The sequence below is a fragment of the Colossoma macropomum genome, unplaced genomic scaffold (genome assembly GCF_904425465.1).
Source record: "Colossoma macropomum unplaced genomic scaffold, Colossoma_macropomum, whole genome shotgun sequence".
Lineage (NCBI taxonomy): Eukaryota > Metazoa > Chordata > Actinopteri > Characiformes > Serrasalmidae > Colossoma > Colossoma macropomum.
In genome coordinates, this window is record NW_023494793.1 from 36,288,937 (window position 1) to 36,309,229 (window position 20,293).

At 38.6% G+C, this 20,293-nt stretch overlaps 1 protein-coding gene across 2 annotated transcripts in view; it reads left to right on the forward strand.

Annotated features, from left to right (window-relative positions):
* Positions 1-20,293, forward strand: part of rapgef1a (Rap guanine nucleotide exchange factor (GEF) 1a) — a 42,429-nt gene that overhangs the window by 19,867 nt on the left and 2,269 nt on the right. The window contains exons 10-24 of one of the 2 annotated variants that reach the window (XM_036579395.1): positions 204-406; positions 5,743-5,907; positions 8,140-8,232; positions 10,194-10,270; positions 11,506-11,611; positions 14,091-14,166; positions 14,424-14,508; positions 14,846-14,938; positions 16,025-16,210; positions 16,509-16,593; positions 17,055-17,149; positions 18,594-18,672; positions 18,775-18,876; positions 18,987-19,084; positions 19,215-19,343. In XM_036579395.1, the coding sequence (XP_036435288.1) occupies positions 204-406; positions 5,743-5,907; positions 8,140-8,232; positions 10,194-10,270; positions 11,506-11,611; positions 14,091-14,166; positions 14,424-14,508; positions 14,846-14,938; positions 16,025-16,210; positions 16,509-16,593; positions 17,055-17,149; positions 18,594-18,672; positions 18,775-18,876; positions 18,987-19,084; positions 19,215-19,343 (1,672 nt within the window). The remainder of the gene's footprint in view (positions 1-203; positions 407-5,742; positions 5,908-8,139; positions 8,233-10,193; positions 10,271-11,505; positions 11,612-14,090; positions 14,167-14,423; positions 14,509-14,845; positions 14,939-16,024; positions 16,211-16,508; positions 16,594-17,054; positions 17,150-18,593; positions 18,673-18,774; positions 18,877-18,986; positions 19,085-19,214; positions 19,344-20,293) is intronic. The other variant, XM_036579394.1, reaches the window with a different exon arrangement.

A 20,293-nucleotide genomic window follows, 5' to 3' on the forward strand; every position in this document is an offset into this window, starting at 1 on the left:
CTCTGCATGTCTGCACCCAGTTAGCTAGTTTACTGTACAGTCCTCTTGAGAATTTGACCTTAATGGGGTGAAGTGTACATCTAAGGTCATGCTCCTGGTATGAGTGAGTGAGAGAATTTTAAGTGAATATGTATATATGTGAGAAGACAAGTGACAGTGAGCGTGTGGCGAGCCTTATTAACACTTTGCCTCGCCACCCACAGTTCTGAAGTACATGCAGTTTATGGAGGACTACTCTGAGCCGCAGCCGTCGGTCTTCTACCAGACGCCACAGAGCGAGAGCATCTATGAGCAGCGCAACAGGCACTTACAGGAAGTGTACGGCTTCAACGACTCGTTCAGCAGCAGCGACTCGGTGCATGAGCCACTCCCTCCCCCTGCACTCCCACCCAAACAGAGACAGCTGGTAAGCTTTGGTGCTGAGCTGCCGCCTCCACACCCACACAAGCACACTTTCACTCTTATTCTCTCACTCTCTCACCATCTTTTTTGCTCTCGCTCTTTTTAAAGAGGTGTAAATGTGCATGATCTGAGGGAGATTTTAGAATTTTATAACCCATTATAATAATATTCAGTAACATACTTATGCACTTTGTTTGGGGGGGCCTAGGCTATTTTCAGATGTAAACATCCAAAACAATGTTGCTTATTTTGTTTTATTGCTTATGTTGCAGTTCTGTAGAAAAGTAGAAGAGTCCAAAACTGACAGACTACAATACTGAAAAGTTTTATTAGAGCCAGAGTTTCTGCATTGTAGCTATGTAGATACGTTAGATGCGTTAACCTTTGCCGATATCTGTTGCTGTGCTGGTATATTTTTCATGTACACATCTGGCAATGCCAATATAACATAGAAACTGGGACTAAATCTACCTGTATTGACATTTAAAGAAAAATGTAGCCCAATATGTATTTTTTCTAGGTTACAAATACAATAAAACTAACCTAGTGCAGGAATTTTAGCACAGTAACACATCACCTAAATATTCTGCTTTTACAGAGTACAGTAAATACATCATCAAATATCAGTTTGAAATATTGGTCAAATCTAAAATCTGTCCAATGACTTTCTTTTTTTTACGCAAATATGTGCTGATTCTGATATGATTCCAATATCATTGTGCATCTATACTTAAAAATTAGGCTGACTAATCAGCACCTCTGTGTCATAGTTACAGTCCAAACAAACATCCAAACAAATCACCATGGTAGCTCCTCTTGCTTGTGGCACTATTTGAGGAATCCTTTTTCCTTCCTCTTCCATCTTCCTCCCACATTTTTCAACTTATGATAATTGTGTTTGCATCGAAACAGCTATAATTTATTTTTTTAACATGACCCTTTACAACCACTCTTTATCCTTTACAATTAAATAAGCTGTTACTGCGCCTTATGTGTATGTAAATTAGCTCTGTCCTCAGTGGCAGTCCTGCATTGTGCCTCGTTCAGAAAGCACTCTGGGCTGAAACACTCCTAATAACTGTAATGAGAATGAATGGGGCTAAATTGCTGTAGGCTACATAGGCAGATATGTGTAAATGCATTGGTTTTTGTGACCAATGCATTTACACATATCATTTAAAACAGGTTGTTTTTAACTGGGCAGTTAATGCATGTTCTGAAACTCCTAACAAGGTTTGTCTACTACATCAAACTCTTTTCTTTAAAAAAAATTGAGAAAAAAGTTAGTTTTTTCAATGTTATAGGCCTTTTTAAAAACACATTGGACTCAAGTTGCACTGCATTTAAAAATCGCATCATTCACTGAGTTTGAATAGGCGTTTACTGGACAAACACATGCAATTCTGTACATACAAACACCTTTATGCAAGTGTTTGCGCACTGTACACAGTGTTTCTAATGAACACTGCACCGTGCTTCTCACGGTCTCCAGACTCTTGCACAGTGATGTGTTTTGCTCCCTCCCTGTGTAAACAGCAGTTACACATTTAATCATACTTATTTTCCATTGGATTACCTTCTCTCACCAGGCACTCTCTCATTAACCACATTCAGTAGTGGTTGATATGACACTGCTGGTGGGAAGCCCTCTGTGTTCATTACTCAGAATGTTGCCCGAGGGCTTCGGCAAAGCTCAGGCTGCTTAATTTGGTGTGTCATTGTTATTGTTTTTTTCCTTTCGTTATGAGTTCATTATGTTTTTCATCAGCCTCCTCACTCTGGCTCTGTTTGTGTGTGTGTGCATGGTTGTTTGTGAACATATCTAAGGTGTGTGTGATCAATATTAACATCCCTTTTCTTCTGTATATATAAACAATTGATGAATGACACTGCAGACAAGGCTTCTGTCTATAGATGCATATTGTGTATCTCCAACTAGTGCTGTTGGATGAATGTGGTATGACTAATTTTAATGAATGTGAATGTGGAAATGACTAATTTCATAGTCAAATAATCTATCGATTACTGAAACGAATAATCGATTATTCGGATTATGAATTTTATTAGCTTTTAAATTTAGCTTGAGGATGTTTTATGCATTTGCTAACCAACAATGAAGACAATAAAGATGAATAACATTCAAGAATTCACTGTTTTAATGAACTTTCCTGCTAATACAAAAGATAAAAAATAACAATATATTTTCCCTGTCAAAACTTATAACCAAGCATGTTCAGAGTAGCAGTGATAAAATATAACAGAACTAAATCTGTTTTCCTTTACGTAAATAAATAAGTCAACTAAATTCTACAGTCACAGGTCTTAATGGGTCTGGAGGAAAGTCTTTGTGTGGTCTTGTGAGAGACTCGCTCTCCTGCTGCAGAGATGATGTGCTCTGATGGAGCGGATAGGAAAGTGGTAAACATTTGCGGCAAACTTCTCTATGAACAGTCAAATTTGACTGACTTTGTGTAAACTTTTCATTTCAGTGGTAACTTTGTTCAGCTGCCCTGTGTGTTCACGGTGAACTACCTCCTGAAACCGTTTGTGAGCCAAACGTTCGCAGAGAACAGAAAACTGTTTGGAAACACTCTCCTCGGAGTTAAGATGACGATGCATTGTTTAAAACTGTGAATGTTATCTGGAAAGTGAACAGGGTCATTGTGAATAATAGTTACTTGCTTCTCTGTTCCAGCTTCATTAACGATACCAGAGAACAGCATTTCGAAATAGAAAATGTTACAGCTTATAACGTGAAGTAGGACAGCTTTTAACATTAACATTAGCTAACTAGCTCGCTAGCACAAATATCACCGCGTTCCAAGTCACACACTTCTATATTTCACATGTTACACTAATGAGTGCACTTCTAATGGTATATATTTTTACACACTAGTATGCGGTTTGGGACGCGGCGTATCTTACCGAGATGAATCTTCTTCATCCATTTTTCTGAGTTTAGCGTGAAATTCTCTCTTTTGAGGATTTTGTTCTTGAGGCTGCCATCACGCTGTTGTTAACTCTCCAGTAAGCGGTAATGTCAAAACATTCCCAGTGAGCGCGAGAAAGGCACGTAATGACGTCACCAACTAATCGACTACTAAATTAGTTGCCAACTAATTTGGTCGTCGATTTTAGTCGACTTAGTCAAATAATCGTTGCACCCCTAAAAATGACACAGGAGCGTCCTTAAACCTCAACACTCATTAAGAGTGTGAAGATTTTGATAGTATGCCCGAGAATGCTATCTAAATGCTAAAGTGATTTCACTTGCCAGGGTATCATTTTTTGCAGTGCATTGCATTATGAAATACCTTATGCGATGTAGTTTTTTGCACTGTGCAGTATTTCCTCAGGATTACAGTGGGCTGATTTGAAATCACCTGTGTAATCCTCTGATTAGAACAGCATGATTTAAAGAAGTATTTAACCTTTTCAGACTTGCCAAAGAGAAAAGCTGGAATTGTCTGTGATGGAGACTGCCTGTCTGCTGGCTTGTCTGTCAATTTTCCATCTGTATTAGACCCTGAAGCCTAGACTGACCTTCAGTACAGGTTACAGACCACTGAGGTTTGCATGAAGCCCAAGACTGAAGAGCTGGACACTGTAACTAGGCAATTTCAACAACATTGCTGCTCTCATTTGTTGTTTATTCCTCTCCCTTATTTCTGTCTTCATTAGTTTTACCCTTTCATGTTTCACTCATTTCAGTATGACTCAGCAGGACCACTTACAGGTGTGTGCTCGGGTGTATGTTTAAATAGGTGTGGGCAAATTCAGTGCCTACTGCTCTATTATTGTATCCCTCTGAGTAGCAGCTGAGATTGTTTATAGTACAACCACATTTCCAAAAAGTTGGAATGTGAATTAAAACAGAATCTAATAATGTGCAAATCATTAAAACTCTATTTTTAATTAAATAGTACAATGACAATGTATCAGATGTTGAAAATGGGAAATGTTATTGTTTTTTGAAAAATAAATGCCCATTTTGAATGTGATGCCAGCAACACATGTAAAATTATGGTTGGGACAAGGGCAGCAAAAGTTGTGTAATGCTGAAAAAAAATCACCTGGTGAAACATCTCTCAACTAGTTAGGTTATTTGGCAACAGGTCAGAAACATGATTGGGTATAAAATGGGCATCCCAGAGAGGCTGAGTCTTTCAGAAGTAAACATGGGTGGTTCACCACTTTGTTAAAGACTACATGGGCAAATAGTGCAACAGTTCAAGAATAACGTTTCTAAGTGTGAAATAGCAAAGTGCTTAGGAATTTCATAATCAGTGGCTTGTAATATCATTAAAAGATGTAAAGAATCTGGACAAGGTCAAAAACCAATATTGGCTGGCCGTGATCTTTGGGCCCTCAGACGGCACTGCATCAAAGACACGATTCTGTAGTGTTAATTACTGCATGGCCTTAGGAACACTTCTGAAATCCACTGTCTGTGAACAGAGTTCGTCACTACATACACAAATGCAAGTTAAAACTTTACAATGCAAAGAAGAAATCATTTTATAAACAGGATCCAGAAACGCTGCCGCCTTCTCTGGGCCTGAGCTTATTTAAAATGGACTGAGGCGAAGTGGGAAAGTGTCTTGTGGTCCGATGAATCAAAATTTGAAGTTCTTTTTTGAAATCATGGATGTCACATCCTCTGGGTCAAAGAGGAGACATACCTTCGAGATTGTTATCAGCACACAGTTCAAAAGCAATTTTTGAAAAACAATAAAAATGTCTTAGTTTCAGCATTTGATATGTTGTCTTTGTGCTATTTTCAATTAAATATAGGGTTTAAATGATTTGCACATTGTTGCATTCTGTTTGTATTTACATTTTGCAGAGTCACAGCTTTTTTGGAAACAGGGTACAATGATAAATAGCCATTGCCTTAATCTCTAGTTCTGCTTATTACCTCTCACTACTGTTTTCTCTGCAGTCTTCCCATAAACTCCCATCAGCCTTTTCTGCCTTTGAACTTAACTGTTTGCTTTATTTGTGCTAACATGCTTGCTTATCTGATTAATTTACTACTTCTCTTCTCTTCTCTTCTCTCGTCTTATTCTGTCTTCTCTTCTACCTTTGTCTGGTTTCTTGTGATTTCTATTTCTTTCTCTTCTGTTCTACTAATCTTTTTACTAATCTCTCTTCTTCTCTTTTGCTTTCTCTTCTCTTCTGCTTTTTTTCTACTGTCGTCTTTTTCTCTCTTCTACTTTCTTCTCTTCTTGTGTCTCTTCTTTTTTCTTCTCTATACTGTTTTCTAACCTTCCTTTCTATTCTCAAACCTTCTCCAATCCTCTCCGCTCTGCTCTTATTTCTGGTCCTTTACTCTCTTAGGCCTCCTCTCACTCTGCATCTCCTTCCTCGTCCTCCTCTTCCTCTCTGTCGTGCCACCTGCAGCAGTGTGCCAGCGGGCTGGGTTCTGCTGAGGTGGATGCTGCACTCAGCCTGTCCGTCTCTAGCTCCTCTCTGGGCTGTCAGGCCTCTCCTCCTGCCCCCGTGGTGAGTCCTGTTTGCCTGCTGTACACTCACGCTTTCACTTTCTTTCTAACACAGCTGCCACTAGACCTGCACTTACAGGTCTTAGGCTGTGATTGCTATGTTATGTAAATTTTTTGAAATATGATTTTTATTTCCGTTAAAAATATGTGTTAGATTTTAACACTTTGTTCTTGGCCTGTTTAATCTCGTTTTTTTTTCATCTATTTTTATGTTTTGAGAACCAGAAGTGCCATTTTTGACCATTTCCATCTGAAGATTTTTGTTGGCTATGATTTCGGTGCATCCCTAAAGGGAATATGTACCGTAACTGTAGGGCTGCAATTATCAAGTATTTTCATGCTTGAATAATTTAATATTCTGTAACAATAAGAAACATGTTTCATTTTAGTTACTGGATTGATTTTTTTTTTCTTAAAATACGTTTAAATGAATAAAAATACTGGTAAATAATTATTTCATAGCAAGTCGCATTAAAATCTGGCAACCCTGATCAGTCTCTCAACAGCAGTGAGCAGTGGCGGAAAGCAAAACAGCATGTTTATGTTAAATTATCTAATTTATGGAATGTTTTCTTGTGTTAGTTGCAGCTCTGCATAACCTACAGTGCTACAATAGTGTTAATCATAGTCAGATGTGTTCAGTACTGGGACTGGGAAACTACAGGACACTCTCATGGAAAAACGGTCTCTGCTGACGTGCCTGCACTTGTAGACACTCGCTTATTCACTAGACTCATTCACACTACTCACTCTGTACTGGAAGTTAAACACATTCACTGTAGTTTTTTCTGAATCACTGTCTCGGTGGCAACCCACACATTTAGGTTCCTCCTCATACACACAAATACACTCAAACAAAAACCACATAGATTGAGGAAGAAAGGCTAATGCATGCTAAATATTAATGTCACCCAGGCTTAACAAAGGGCACCTAGTCCTAACTGAGCTTGAGAACTCTGAGAGTCTGCTGGGATGCATTCAGGCAGGCGACTCATTGTTTTTCTTTACACTCCCTTGGATTTCTGTGTTCTGGCACACTCTCAGCAGTAATCTTTTAATGAAATGATTGCACTAGTAAATGAATGTGGTTCAGATTTTTTTTTTTCTGTTTCGATTTGATAGAGGATCAGATGTTTATATCAGATACATTTGCCCAAAAGTGGCCACTGTTTCCCTCTGCTGATTAAAAGAGAATCACCCCTGAACCTCTCCTTAAGTCACTCCCACAGACACGCTGACTTGCAGTGTTTAAGCTCAGCCACTGCACACACCAGTGATGCAACCACATTCACACACCACATGTTCTGAGTGATAGAAAGCTGTGTGTGTGTGTCTTATACAAAAATGAATAAAAAAAAAATGATTTTTAAATAAAGAGGTGAAACCATTTTTATTTGGTTACTGAGGTGTAGGTTAGTGTTAGGTTTAAAGTGGTTTAGAGGTGAGGAAAATTGAAAGCTGTGTGAAAACACTGTAGAAATGACAAGATCTTCACATGATAAAAATATTGTTTGAATTGAAATTATTGAAAATTATTGAAAGTAGTAAATACATTCTGATAACTTATTTTGCCAATTATAAGCAGATAAGACAATTGTTCTTATTTATGATTAATTAATTTATAGGGAACATCAGTATTATTATAGTTACAGTACTCTGCAAAACTCATTCCTCCCTTTAATTTATTCAATTTCCAGTCAAAACAGCTGTTAAGTTATTCATTTTTAGTATTATCAAAAAAGAAAGCATTTAACGTTAAACAAAAGCCTCAACAACGAATATAACATTAGAAATTTCAGTATTTAGTAAGTCCATTCTTTGTTTTTGGAGGGATTTTTTTCAACACCTCCAAAGTTTAGTCTTATACTGCTGTTCATAGTCCAAGTAATTTCAATTACAAATTTAGACTTAACAGTACGTAAAACTTTATTCCACATCCCAGATGTCCAGTTTGTGTCCTAGTGCAAATTTTCTTTTTTTTGTCTGTTTTCTTTTCTCAGTAGCGTCTTTTCGACACCTACAAGTTTTTTTTGTACAGTTGAGTTGTCTTCTCACAGACAAAGAATCCAGCTTTATCCAGCTAGGTCTGTCTCTCTTTCTCTTTCTCTATCTTTTTTTCCTCTTCCTCTGTTGCCACTTCAGTGTTAGCGTGGGTCTCAGGCCTGCACCACTCTTCTGCTTTCTGATTTCTGCGGTCTGCTTTCTGCCTCTGCTCTCCTTCTTCTCTCTGTAGAGCCAGAATGCTAGCGATGAGGGTGGCGAGGGTGAGTACGTCAATCTGTATTCATCCAGCCAAGCCAACGGGGACCTGCCGCTCTCTAATGGAGTAAGTAGCAGGAGTTTAGGGCTGTCCCCAGCATAAGTCTACAATTCCGCTAATTGGTTGTAGCAGTCTTGGTTGACTGTGAGTCTGTCAGTCGAAAAATTGCATTTATTTCTTTTGTTATGTATATGTTTACCAATTTGTTTGTTTTTGCAAGCAAATAGTCGTCAAAACCTTGTTTTGCCTATATTTGGACATTTGGACCAAGAAGTTTGGACCGTGTAACTAGGGAGTCTCTGTATAAGTTGGCACGTCGTTCCTTTTTCTGAATTATTGTTCATGCACTTTAGTCACATAACGTTTATACATTTTAAAACTGAGTTTAAATACGTAGCTAAATCACCTTTCCCTTTTAATTTTTTTTATTTGATGGTGGAGATGTAAACAAAGTCTTTCAGAGTAGTAACCAGGGGTTATGAAATTGACAAACAAATTGTAGACATTTTATTATTCAAAACATCCAGGAAACTTACACTTTTTTATATTATAATAATTATAATGATAATGTTAGAAATCTGGTCTGAAATTGGAAAAAAAGTTCCCTCATGAATGGATTTTTAAACTTTTTAAAGAATTTTTAAAACATATTTTATACCTTCATCTCAAACTTTCAAAAACCACGTGTGGGTTTTTCATTCACCCCTTTTGCAGATTTTGAAATTGTACTTAAAAACACCTAGTTGGAAAAGCCAGAAATTTTAAAAATAGTGTTGAATTTGAAAAATGGTGTTGAAAACAGAATTTTTGGATAAGCAGTGACATAGTGACACAAACTTCTACCTAATGATAGAGCTTGTTGAGTTGACACTGTCAACAGAAGTCAAAGTGAAAAATGAATGGTCTAATTATAATTCAAAATACAATTTAATGAGTGTTTTCATCACTGCCTACAAATAACATCCCAAAAGTTTTGTATTTGTAAACTCTACATAGTCAGTTGATTTCATGGTAGTCTTGAGGATCTCATGTCTTCTCAGAGAACTAAGAACTCAGAGACAGCGACTTCAGCCATTGTTAAGTGGACCACTGTCCGGCGTCTCTGAACTGTTAGGGCTACAACCATGTACAGTTGACAGAGGGCTGTCAAAACTGCTGTACTGAAATAATAACAGGTCAAAACTTTCCATTGTATACGCCATCCATGGTAGACCAGACCCTTGTCCTGCTCTATATGCCACTGAATAATTAGCATCTTTTTTTTACCAGCTGTTTGGAAATTTGCTTAAAATTTGCTAAGTGTTTGCAAATGTTTGCAAATATCAGGCAACAAAGCTCTGTAAGGGAGGTTTTAGAAACATTAAAGTCTTTAGACATCTGGTGTCATAATTTCACACTGCATGTTGTGCAGCTGAGCTGACGTGACTTGGGTGGACAGTGATCAAGACATAAATTACGCTACAACACATTCTTATTTCATTAGAACAGCCCTCAGAGGAGTGTTAACCCAGTAAGCCTAATGCAAAGCTATCACTTTGAGCCTATGTGCCAAATCTAACTGGGTCAGTTTTCTTCCATGATTTTTCTGTGTTTAAATGGTCACGTTGTTATGAAGGTTTATTTAGCTGGAAAAGCACATTATGCAGTGCCATCCTGGTTAACGCATTAGGTTGTCACAGCACTGTCAGAACAAATGCACAGACTCTGCACCATCTGACAGGTTAGCTGCCAGTTTATGTGCTTTTTGATGACGCTGAAGTCCCTGTTCCTCAATCCCAGCAGCGACAAAGTTGGCTGATGAAAACATTCCTCTCCCTCCATCATCAGCAGAACACTCAGCATGACACTACTCTTCTTCTAGAGACCTTTCTCCTCTTATTTTCTTGGCTTGTTGTTTTTATCACTGATGAGAGAAATATCACAGCTAGACGTTTCATTCTCTGAGCTGTTCTGTTTTTATGAACCATCTTGTTTGAGTTGTGCAGTGTTTTTAGGTTGTTACTTTAGAGTGTCTCTGTTATTGCCAGGACCCCAGCTGTGGAGCGGAGGATTCACTCCAGGATTCAGCCTCGGACCACAGCAAAGAGCAGATCACCTCAGACAGGTAAGATGCACTTCTCTGCTGGACTGCCGTCTGCTCTTAGACCTTTATATGTCCTGCATGTAGAGGGGTCATAATTATCAATGTATCAAGGATTTCAGATCAATCTCCCTGACTTTTGAATTTTACAGCAAAGGGGTCCATTTGTGCTCTTTCATATCAGTTAATTTATTAAAGTGTTCATGTTTTTTAGTTTGTGCACCCTCAATCATGTTGTAACTTCTTGGACACATACTAGAATTAGACCCAGACTGCTACACTGTACAACAGTATTAGATACTACTAGGTCTGAGCAATACCTAAAAAAAAAATAAGTAGCAACGTATTTTCTCATTAAAATATTATCAATCACCCACCCATCTGCATGCTTACACATATCACACACAATCTGATGCAGTTTAGTTCAACTTTTTTTCATTAGTTATCCTTTAGCATTTTTAGCGCTTTGAAAAAATATAATAAAATCACATTTAATAATGCTGTTTTTTAGTATAAACTATTCCACCTCTCATTTTGAAAGTTTTATACTGTAAGCACATGCATTTCTGAGTTCCTGCTAGTGTGGGTTCGTGTCTTTATAGTCTTTGTAAACGTGTGTGGTGTGTTTAGGATCTTTATCTAACCCAAGAACCTTCTCAAAGCTGACTGTAGCTCTGAAGATTTGTCTGAACCTGACAACAGCATGATAAAGTTTTGTCTTAACCTGACTGAACCCGACTGTAGCCTGACAAAATACAGTCTGAATCCTACCTAATGATAGAACCTGTGTGATCAAGACAGCATCAACAGAAGTACCAAAGTGAAAAATAAATTGTCTAATTATAAGCCATTCAAAATTGAATTTAATGAGTGTATTCATCACAGCCTACAAGTAACATCCCAAAAGTTTTTTATCTTTACAAACTCTACATAATCAGTCGTTTTCATGGTAGTCTTATTATTTTTATTTTTTTCATAAAGTGGGAAGGAAAGCTAAAGCAGATGTAAATGTGGGCCAATTTCTGTTAAAAGTAGGAGATGGCCGAAAAGAACTTAAACATGAAATTTGAACCCAACTGTGACAAATATTTGAGAAATGATTTCTGAAGCTGACTGAGCCCTGACTAACCCTGAACCCTGGCTGCAGGGTCAAACTAGTCAGGTCTTGTCAGGTTCAGACAAATGTTGCAAGCCTTAGTTTGTCTCTTGCTGTTTAAAAGCTCATCTCTAGTATGACTGGTTATTTGTTTCCTTCTCAGTTGGAAGCAGAAGTGTGCGGACTCGGACCTGAGCTCAGAGGAGCTGGATGAGCTGTCGTTGGTGGACCACGATGAGATCATGGCTCGCATCACACTAAAGCAAGAGGTACCACCCTCTAATATCCGCACCCTCACATTCATCGATCATTTCAGAACAGCTGAGCTGGAGGGCAGCTGGTGTCACCAGCTTGTGTGTGTGTGTGTGTGTGTGTGTGTGTGGTCTGGCACTTGATTTGCAGGATTCATTAGCTGGTATACAGTGGCCTATAGACTGAAAAGGAAAATTATAGTAGTGCTTGATCTGAGCTGAGTTGAATCTGGCTCAGCAGCACCCCCTGCCTGTGATAGCCGGCAATACTGTTGTGCACAGGCCAGCTGTGAAAAGCATGTGGAACACCAGTGTCCACACTGCAAGGTCAAATTAGCTGCAGAGAGCGCATCCCTTAGGATGAGAGTGCATAATCAGACTCTACTGTAGATTGAAAGGATACTTATAGACAGGTTTCTGCTTATCTCTAAGAGCCTGCTTATCGGCAGAATGGAGGCAAAGACAAGCATACCGGTAAGAACAAATCCATACACAGCCATGTTTAGCTCTTACAGAAATGCTTGTATGGGAGGATTTGATAAATCGCTGTAGGTTCAGTTCTCAGGCCTGTCCCTGGTGATGGTTAACAGAGTTAATGCAGTAACAGTGCCCAGTGATAGTAAAAACTCATTTATCATAGGTTTAATCAACAAAAAAAATTGTTCCTTTATTATTTTATTTCTTGTAAATCATAGCAAGACACTAGTATTCCCACTACACTTAAACATGTTGGGTGCATTGATATTAACACATTTATTGTACCTAATAAAGGTGAGATTGATTTAGAAATGCGGCTGTTAAGATGCAGCAGGCAGATGCTCTGCCTGTGCACAAAGCCCATTATAGTACATGTGCATTTTAGGACATCCTCTCTCATCAGTTCTCATACAATTGGACATCATGTGGACACTACCTCAGACTACAAGGCATGAGGCTAAGCTAAACGGCTACAGGCAAAATGGCCTCCGACAGGAAAATTTGCCTGACGTTCGCAATTCCATTCTTCCTTACCATTAATAGCAACTACAGTTTTGTGACCGAAGTAAAGGCGATAATGTAGCACAACAACTTTAACTGAGCTGCACTATTATTATGTTCTTTTATTTCAAAAGGATCAAGCTTCAGCTCACACACTTTCACTTTGTTTGCTCTTGTGTCTGTGTTAGGACATGTCCCAACAGATATGAACATTTTATGGTCAATGACAATGTTAAATTTTGATAATCAATAATATTTGCACAAACGTGTGGTGTCTGTGCCTGCTCGAGTGCACGCTGTCATTAAAACAAAAGAAGGACATCAAATTTCTAAGCTTCTACTTTTCATTCAGGTTATGTCGATAAATAAATTTATTATGAAAATCATTCTAATACATTAGGAATGCAACATTTTCACTAGTGGTCACAGACTTTTGGATCCCGTTGTATATATTTTAGGTTTTAATGCTATGTTATAGTAGTTTTAGTAAACAGTACTTTACCATCTGACATGATTGTCATTTCTCAATTCTTATACTTCTTAAAGGCAAATAAAAAAACAGAATATATTGTAGCTCTGTAGCCCTGAAATATTGTACAAATATTAATATATTGTGTCCAGAATGTTCTGCTGTTCTGATGTTTTTGTTTCTGTTTGTTTGTTTTGTGTATTATGTTCAGATTCACCAGTTCAGCCTGTATTATTATAATTACATAGTTAAACAGGCAGTGCTGCATATTTTTGCGTTTGTCAAACAGCTCTTAATTACCATATTACATAACAAAGCAAACCAAAATGACCCCCTTTCTCACTCCCTGTTCTACTGGTCCACACATCTGTACAATATCCTGCTGACAGTATATTAAATAAGATATTTTATGAATAGAAATAAGGTAAACAAAAATTAAAAAGAGATGCAGGCTTATACAGTGTGCATCAGACCATCTGCTTCAAACTTTCCATCACATCAAAACAAACCTGTCTCCGTGTCTCAAGAGTGGATGCTCTAGGTTTACTGTTTCTAGCTGTGGACAGGTATAACATTACTGTATAGTGTTATTAAAACACAGAGAGGTTGCCACATATTGAGTTGCCCAGTGGCTTAGCTGTCCTTACTATCATGAGGAGATCATGAGTTTGAATCCCAACGATCCCATGCGCCGAAGAAAGGTGCGTTATCAGCAGTGTTATCGGCCGGTATCAATAATACTGACCATTAACATCTGTCAGCTTATACATCGACCAGGCCTTAGTTAGAACCCTCCACAAAATAACCTGTTAGAAAAAGTGCTGCTATTTATTTTTATTATTCTGATTGTTATGATGATGATTATTATTATTATTGTTGTTGTTGTTGTTGTTGTTATTAGTAGTAGTATATGTGTACACGCTTTGTGGAAACAAAAACAAATCAGGGTAATGCTAAGGAAAAGTACCTGACACTGTTTAATCACTTAGTTATCTTCTGTTGTAACGCATTTATTGCTGTTATATCTCTCTTTCTCTCTCTCTAAAACAGAATGACGATGGCCCTGATGTCCGAGCAGGATCAGGGGATATTTTACTCGTCCATGCTACAGAAACAGATCGCAAAGGTGCAGTTGTGTAACTGTGTTTGTGTGCGTATGCATGGTTAGTGTCTTAAATGAGCTTTCCTTGAAAAACAAGTTAAAATGCCTAAATAAAGAATGAATAAATAAATAAGAAAGTAAGTAAACAAAGCATTCTAATAACAAGCCACAGTTAAATTAGGAGGGCATCAGACATCAGCGTCACTCTGGCATGTCAAACTAATGTGAATGACGTGTGGCATGTGTAATGTTATGTTAATCCACTGTGTTCACTTTGACAGATTTGGTTTTATACTGTGAAGCTTTCCTGACAACGTACAGGACATTTCTAACCCCAGAGGACCTCATTAAGAAGCTCCACTATAGATATCCTTTCTGAACTGAGTGAAATGCCTAGTTGCAGAACTGAACCACATTTCCATATTAGAGGATTCTCACAAGATCTTATACTTAAAATGCATAGTGGCATGGTGGCACAAATACTTGGGTTCCACTTCTTGGAAGGAAAGGCTTAAAAGTAATCTTCACCACTGCTTGTTGTTCCAGATAATCAGTATAGCTCGCACCTGACTTGCGAAATATTATCTGGCTGCCTGTGATGTTGAAGTGTATGCGGAAGTGGTTTGAACTTTTTCTTGACCACTACAATTGTAGGTTAAGGCAAGAGTTGTTAGGTTTTGAATTTTTCTTAACCGCAAAGCACATATACTAGGTTTTCTCACAGTGCAGACATCATCAAAAAGCGAGTGAGCAAAAACACCTTCTTCGTGCTTGTGCGTGTGGTGGACGAGCTGTGGTGAGTAGTTGGACACATTGTGCTTTTCTGCCCACACAACACAATAGCTACAGTTCATTGTTCTTGTAGAGCTATGAAAACTGTCTTAGGTTTTCCTTTTTCATTTGATTTCACAATCTGTGCCAATTAGGGGTGGGTGAAAGTGTAATACTGCAATACTTGAAGACATTTTCACAATACACGGTATTTGATGATATTAAATGATGTTTAGTAGGGGTGCAATCAGAATTGACCATGATCTGAATTGGCAGGTTTTTTGCTTCAAACAAATTTAAAATTGGCTGTTTTGCAATTTTATGATACAAGTAACATGAAGAGATGAGTTTGCGCTGTTACTTTGATTTATGTTTTTCTGCATTTTATTTGATTTGTGCTATTTAATAGACAATCAGTCTTGTCATTTATGAATTTATAATGCCAGTTTGGCCCATTAAAGATCAAATAATGTATTTTTATACTGCAACTTTGGTGGCTAATATAAAGCCTTTTTATTCAGTGTCAGAAGTAATGGGGAAAAAATCAAACAAATGGTAAATCACTAAATAAGATAATAATATAATGAGCTAACATTTCAATCATTTCAGTTAGTTTTTACAGTATGTAGTTTTGTAATTTGTTAGTATGACACCACTGGTTGTTGTTTATAGCCTCTCTACAATTGGCCTGAAGCTTTTTTTGTATGGTGCATGCAAATGGTCACTGTTCTGTGCTCAGGAAAGCATGATGTAACATAATATGGTTTTATAGTGATAAATTATGTTGTCCACCCCTAATGCTAATGACATCGCAAGTTTCTATTTATAACTAAACAGTAGTATTTTGGGCTTAGAACAGGGTCATCAAAATCCAGTCCTGTAGAGCTGTGGCACAGAGCACAGTAATGTTTGTAAGACCATTATATGAACTGCTAACAAGTCCTTCATTATTGATGAGTTCTTTTAGAGGCAGGTGAAACCTCAGCTCTTCTCTAATGTGGCCCTCTTGAACTTTTTAAATTTTTTGACACATCTCTGGGTGCTACATATTCAAAATTGGCTCTTGGCATGTATCCGCATGATATTGTTCTGTCTTTGTTTCTGTGGTCAGTTTGGTGGAGCTGACTGAAGACATCCTGAAACAGCTGATGGAGTTAGTCTTCAGTCTGGTGTGTAATGGGGAGCTCAGTCTGGCTCGAGTTCTGCGCAAGAACATTCTGGATAAAGTGGAGCAAAAGAAACTGCTCAACTATACAAACTCGCTCAAGACGCTGGCAGCCCGCGGTGTAGCCGCCAGGTAAACACCTGAACCAGCTCAATGCATACTTGTTTCAGGGGTCAGGAAGGACAGGATTTGTTTGGGCAGGATTTTGTGTTAGTTTTGCTTTCAACCTGAAATCAAAATTGTTAGTTCATGTTATATTAAGCACGATTCGTTGACAATAGGAAAATCCATTTTAACACTTTGTCATAATCAACTTTGTCATCTTTGAGTTACAGTGTTCTGGCCCTAATTGGTTAAGAAGTGGACAGCTGTGTGTTGATTTAGAGATGGACAGGTTTGTGTTGACTCTTCTCCTCTCCTCTCCCCACAGGCCGGGTACACTTCATGACTTTCGTAGCCATGAGATTGCAGACCAACTCACTCTGCTGGATGCTGAGCTGTTCTACAAAATAGAGGTAGTGCCCTTCTTCCTGTCACTCTTTGGGGCAGTTTCATGTATATGGAACACTCTTGCCAGGACAGGGTGTAATCTGTGACTGAAAAATACATGTTTAGAATATTTTTATATTTGTGTTAACACTGCTAGTATTTGAAGGCTAGTAATAAGCAGAACATAATTTCAGAGCAGCTTTCCTGCTATTAAATTTTCTACAACACTGATGGAATTACATGGAGAGTGTTGCCCTCCTCTAATTCAAGGTCAATGAAATAAAGACAGTAAGAGCTACTTTTTACATCTTTTGTATAAATTGTATACTGGTTTACAATGTAGGCTTTGTTGAAAATTGAGAATACACATTTGTATTTTATGCAAACAAATACATTACAAATGCACATTACTTATAATTCTGTCTTAAATCTTTTTTTTGTCCAAACAACGGGAGTGATTTCTCTGTTATATTAAACCTCTCTGTAGATCCCTGAGGTCCTGCTCTGGGCAAAAGAACAGAATGAAGAGAAGAGCCCCAACCTCACTCAGTTCACAGAGCACTTCAACAACATGTCTTACTGGTATGACTGCTTTTTTCTTGAATAGACTAAAGCTCAAGAGTACCTTAATGACAGTCAGTGTGGGTGTCTGCTTACATCTATGGCATTTGGCAGATGGTCTTATTCCAGAGAGACCTAAAATCTGTTGATGTTACAGAGACAGGTGAATGTAACGTTAGGAGTCTTGCCCAAAGACTCTTATTAGTATAGCTTGTCTGCACCGGGAATTGAACTCCAGTCTGCTGTGTAGAGGGCACCTGTGTTACGCACTAGCACAGTATTTGGTGCCTGAAATAAAATATACACCGATGAGCCAAAACATTATGACCATTCACAGATGAAGCGAATGTGCCGGAGAAATGAGCAGACTTGAAGACCTGAGCAAATTGTTGTGGCCAGATGACCGGGTCGGAGCATATCTGAAACGACAAGGTTCGTGAGGTGCTCCCGGGCAGCGAAGGTTATCCTTTGTGGTCCAAACGGAGGTGGTACAAGTGACAGAAATTTTTAATGGTCATTGCAGGAGGAATGTGTCACAACACACGGTGCATTGCACCCTGTGTGTATGGGGCTGCGTAGTCACAGACCGGTCAATTTCACCCCTGTCCATCGTGGATATCGCCTACAGTGGGCACACATGTGTCAGAACTCAACCTTGGAGCAGAAGAAGAAGGTTGCCTGGTGCGATGAGTCCTGTTTTTATTAATTTATTTTTTGGACGGCCAGGTACGTGTGTGCCATTGACTTAGGGAACTGATGGCACCGCGATACTCTGCGAAGACAAGCCAGTGGAGGGCGTGCGGTGCTCTGGGCAGTGTTCTGCTGAGAAAACCTGGACTGGGCATTGATTTGGATGTCAATTTGATACTGCGTACCTAAACATTGTTTTAGACCGGGTACACCCCTTCTTGGAAATGGCATTCTCTGATGGCAGTGGCCTCTTTCAGCAGGTTAGTGTCCTGCAACATGATGGAACATGACGAAGAGTTGAAGGTGTTGCCCTGGCCTCCACATTTCCCAGATCTCAATCCGATCGAGCGTCTATGGGATGTGCTAAAACAAGCAGTCAAATCCATGGCAGCTCCAACTCACACTTTAAAGGATCTGTTGCTGATGTCTTGGTACCACAGGGCACCCTCAGATGTCTTGTAGAGTCTATGCCTCATCAGATTTGATGGACTGAGGACAAACAGCATATTAGGCAGGTGGTCATAATGTCATTTTGGCTCTCTGGTGTACATTTTAGCTGGTAAATTACAGTAGCATGCAGTACTCAATTTAGGTTTTATCTGGTCCTGCTTGCCCAAACACAGTAAATTTGTTTGTTTGCATATCAGGTGTGCAGATGTTGTCCTGCTTAGTTAGTATGTATTAGTTGGTGGTGTGATACTTTTTGTGTCTTCAGAGCTTAAAGTGATTATGCGCAATTGCACTCTAACCCCCCATCTCTTAATCTTTCCTTAAGGGTGCGCTCTATAATAATCCAGCAGGAAAAAGCCCAGGACCGGGAAAAACTCCTCCTCAAATTTATAAAAATTATGAAGGTAAAATGCATAGGGTGGTCAAAACAATGTTTGTTTCCCTCTACAAATTTTTCAAGACAGCATCCAGAAGATTAAAAATTTTCCCCTCGTTCTGTTCCACAGCACTTAAGAAAACTTAATAACTTCAACTCCTACTTGGCAATATTGTCAGCGCTGGACTCTGCACCTATTCGGAGACTGGAATGGCAGAAGCAAACCTCAGAGGTCAGCTGTCATCACACATCCATCTTGCTTTGTCAGTTGTTTACACAGTTAGCTCTTGTGGTTATGATGCATGTTGGCTGATGTTTTGTGTCTTGTTTTGTGTCTCTCAGGGCCTCGAGGAGTACTGCACTTTAATCGATAGCTCCTCTTCCTTCCGGGCGTACAGAGCAGCCCTGGCAGACGTAGAGCCCCCCTGCATACCATACCTGTATGAGCATTATGCTAAGCTAGAACAAGCTTATCTTTCTGTTTGTATTTTGTATTAAATTATGTTTGACTTTCATTTGCCTTTTCTCTCCCTTACTAACTTTAATATTTCGCTCTTTTGTGTTGTCCAGAGGTCTAATCCTTCAGGACTTGACCTTTGTGCACCTTGGTAATCCCGACTTTGTCAACAGAAAGATAAACTTCTCAAAGCGCTGGCAACAGTTCAACATCCTGGACAGCATGCGGCGGTTCCAGCAAGTGTGAGTGTTTCTGTGCAGTGAAAGGAAATGCATTATACTCAGAGAAGTGCTTTTTTAGGTGTTTTTAGGATGGATCTTTATATACTGGGGCTGCCCCAAATAACATGAATGCTTCACTCAATTTTTTACACTGGTATTCATTTCTCTATGTAGTATTAGGAAGCCTCATCCTGCTGCAAGTGTTATAGCAATTAAGGCCTTTAGACAGGACAGTTATTGTAAAAACCTGGGAAAACAAATAAATGAAATGGAAGTTTAGTTGAATACATCGTAAATTCATGCCAGGCATCCACATCACCCTGTGGCTAAAAGAACAAAGACGTCCGAGAAATCACGTGTGGGAGCACTTTAAATAATCAGACAAGAAGAAAAATGCTCAGTGCAGAATTTGCAATAAGAGGCTGGTATACCCTGGGGGCATGACAAATTCATTGAATCATCTCATGTGTGATATACTGATTTTTGTCTGCATACCATGTGGTTGGCTACATGCCTGACACCACAGGTCTTGTCAGTTTAGTTGCATGAGTTAGATAGTTTAATTGCTGGTGTGCAGAACTCTGTAATATGGACAGCAAACTACAGATTCCTGACTTGAATCTCTTTACCACAACAATTACAGTCGTATGCAAAAGTTTGGGTGTCTGGTTAGATTACGTTTTGCTGATTTCCTACATGAAAATAAATTAACAAATTCTATACAGAGAACACATTTCTATACAGAGAACGCATTCATTTGCACATTTTAATACACAATTACTGTGTATTAACTGCATTTAACATATTGACAAAAAATATGGCCTGTGCAGAAGGTATGGCACATTGTATATATGATTTTTTCAATATGTTAAACTTAATTAATAATTAAATAATTAGAAATTGTGCACTAGAATTTGAAGATGCCATATTTTAGTTTGGTCTCTGTAGAGGATGTGTAACTTATTTTTACT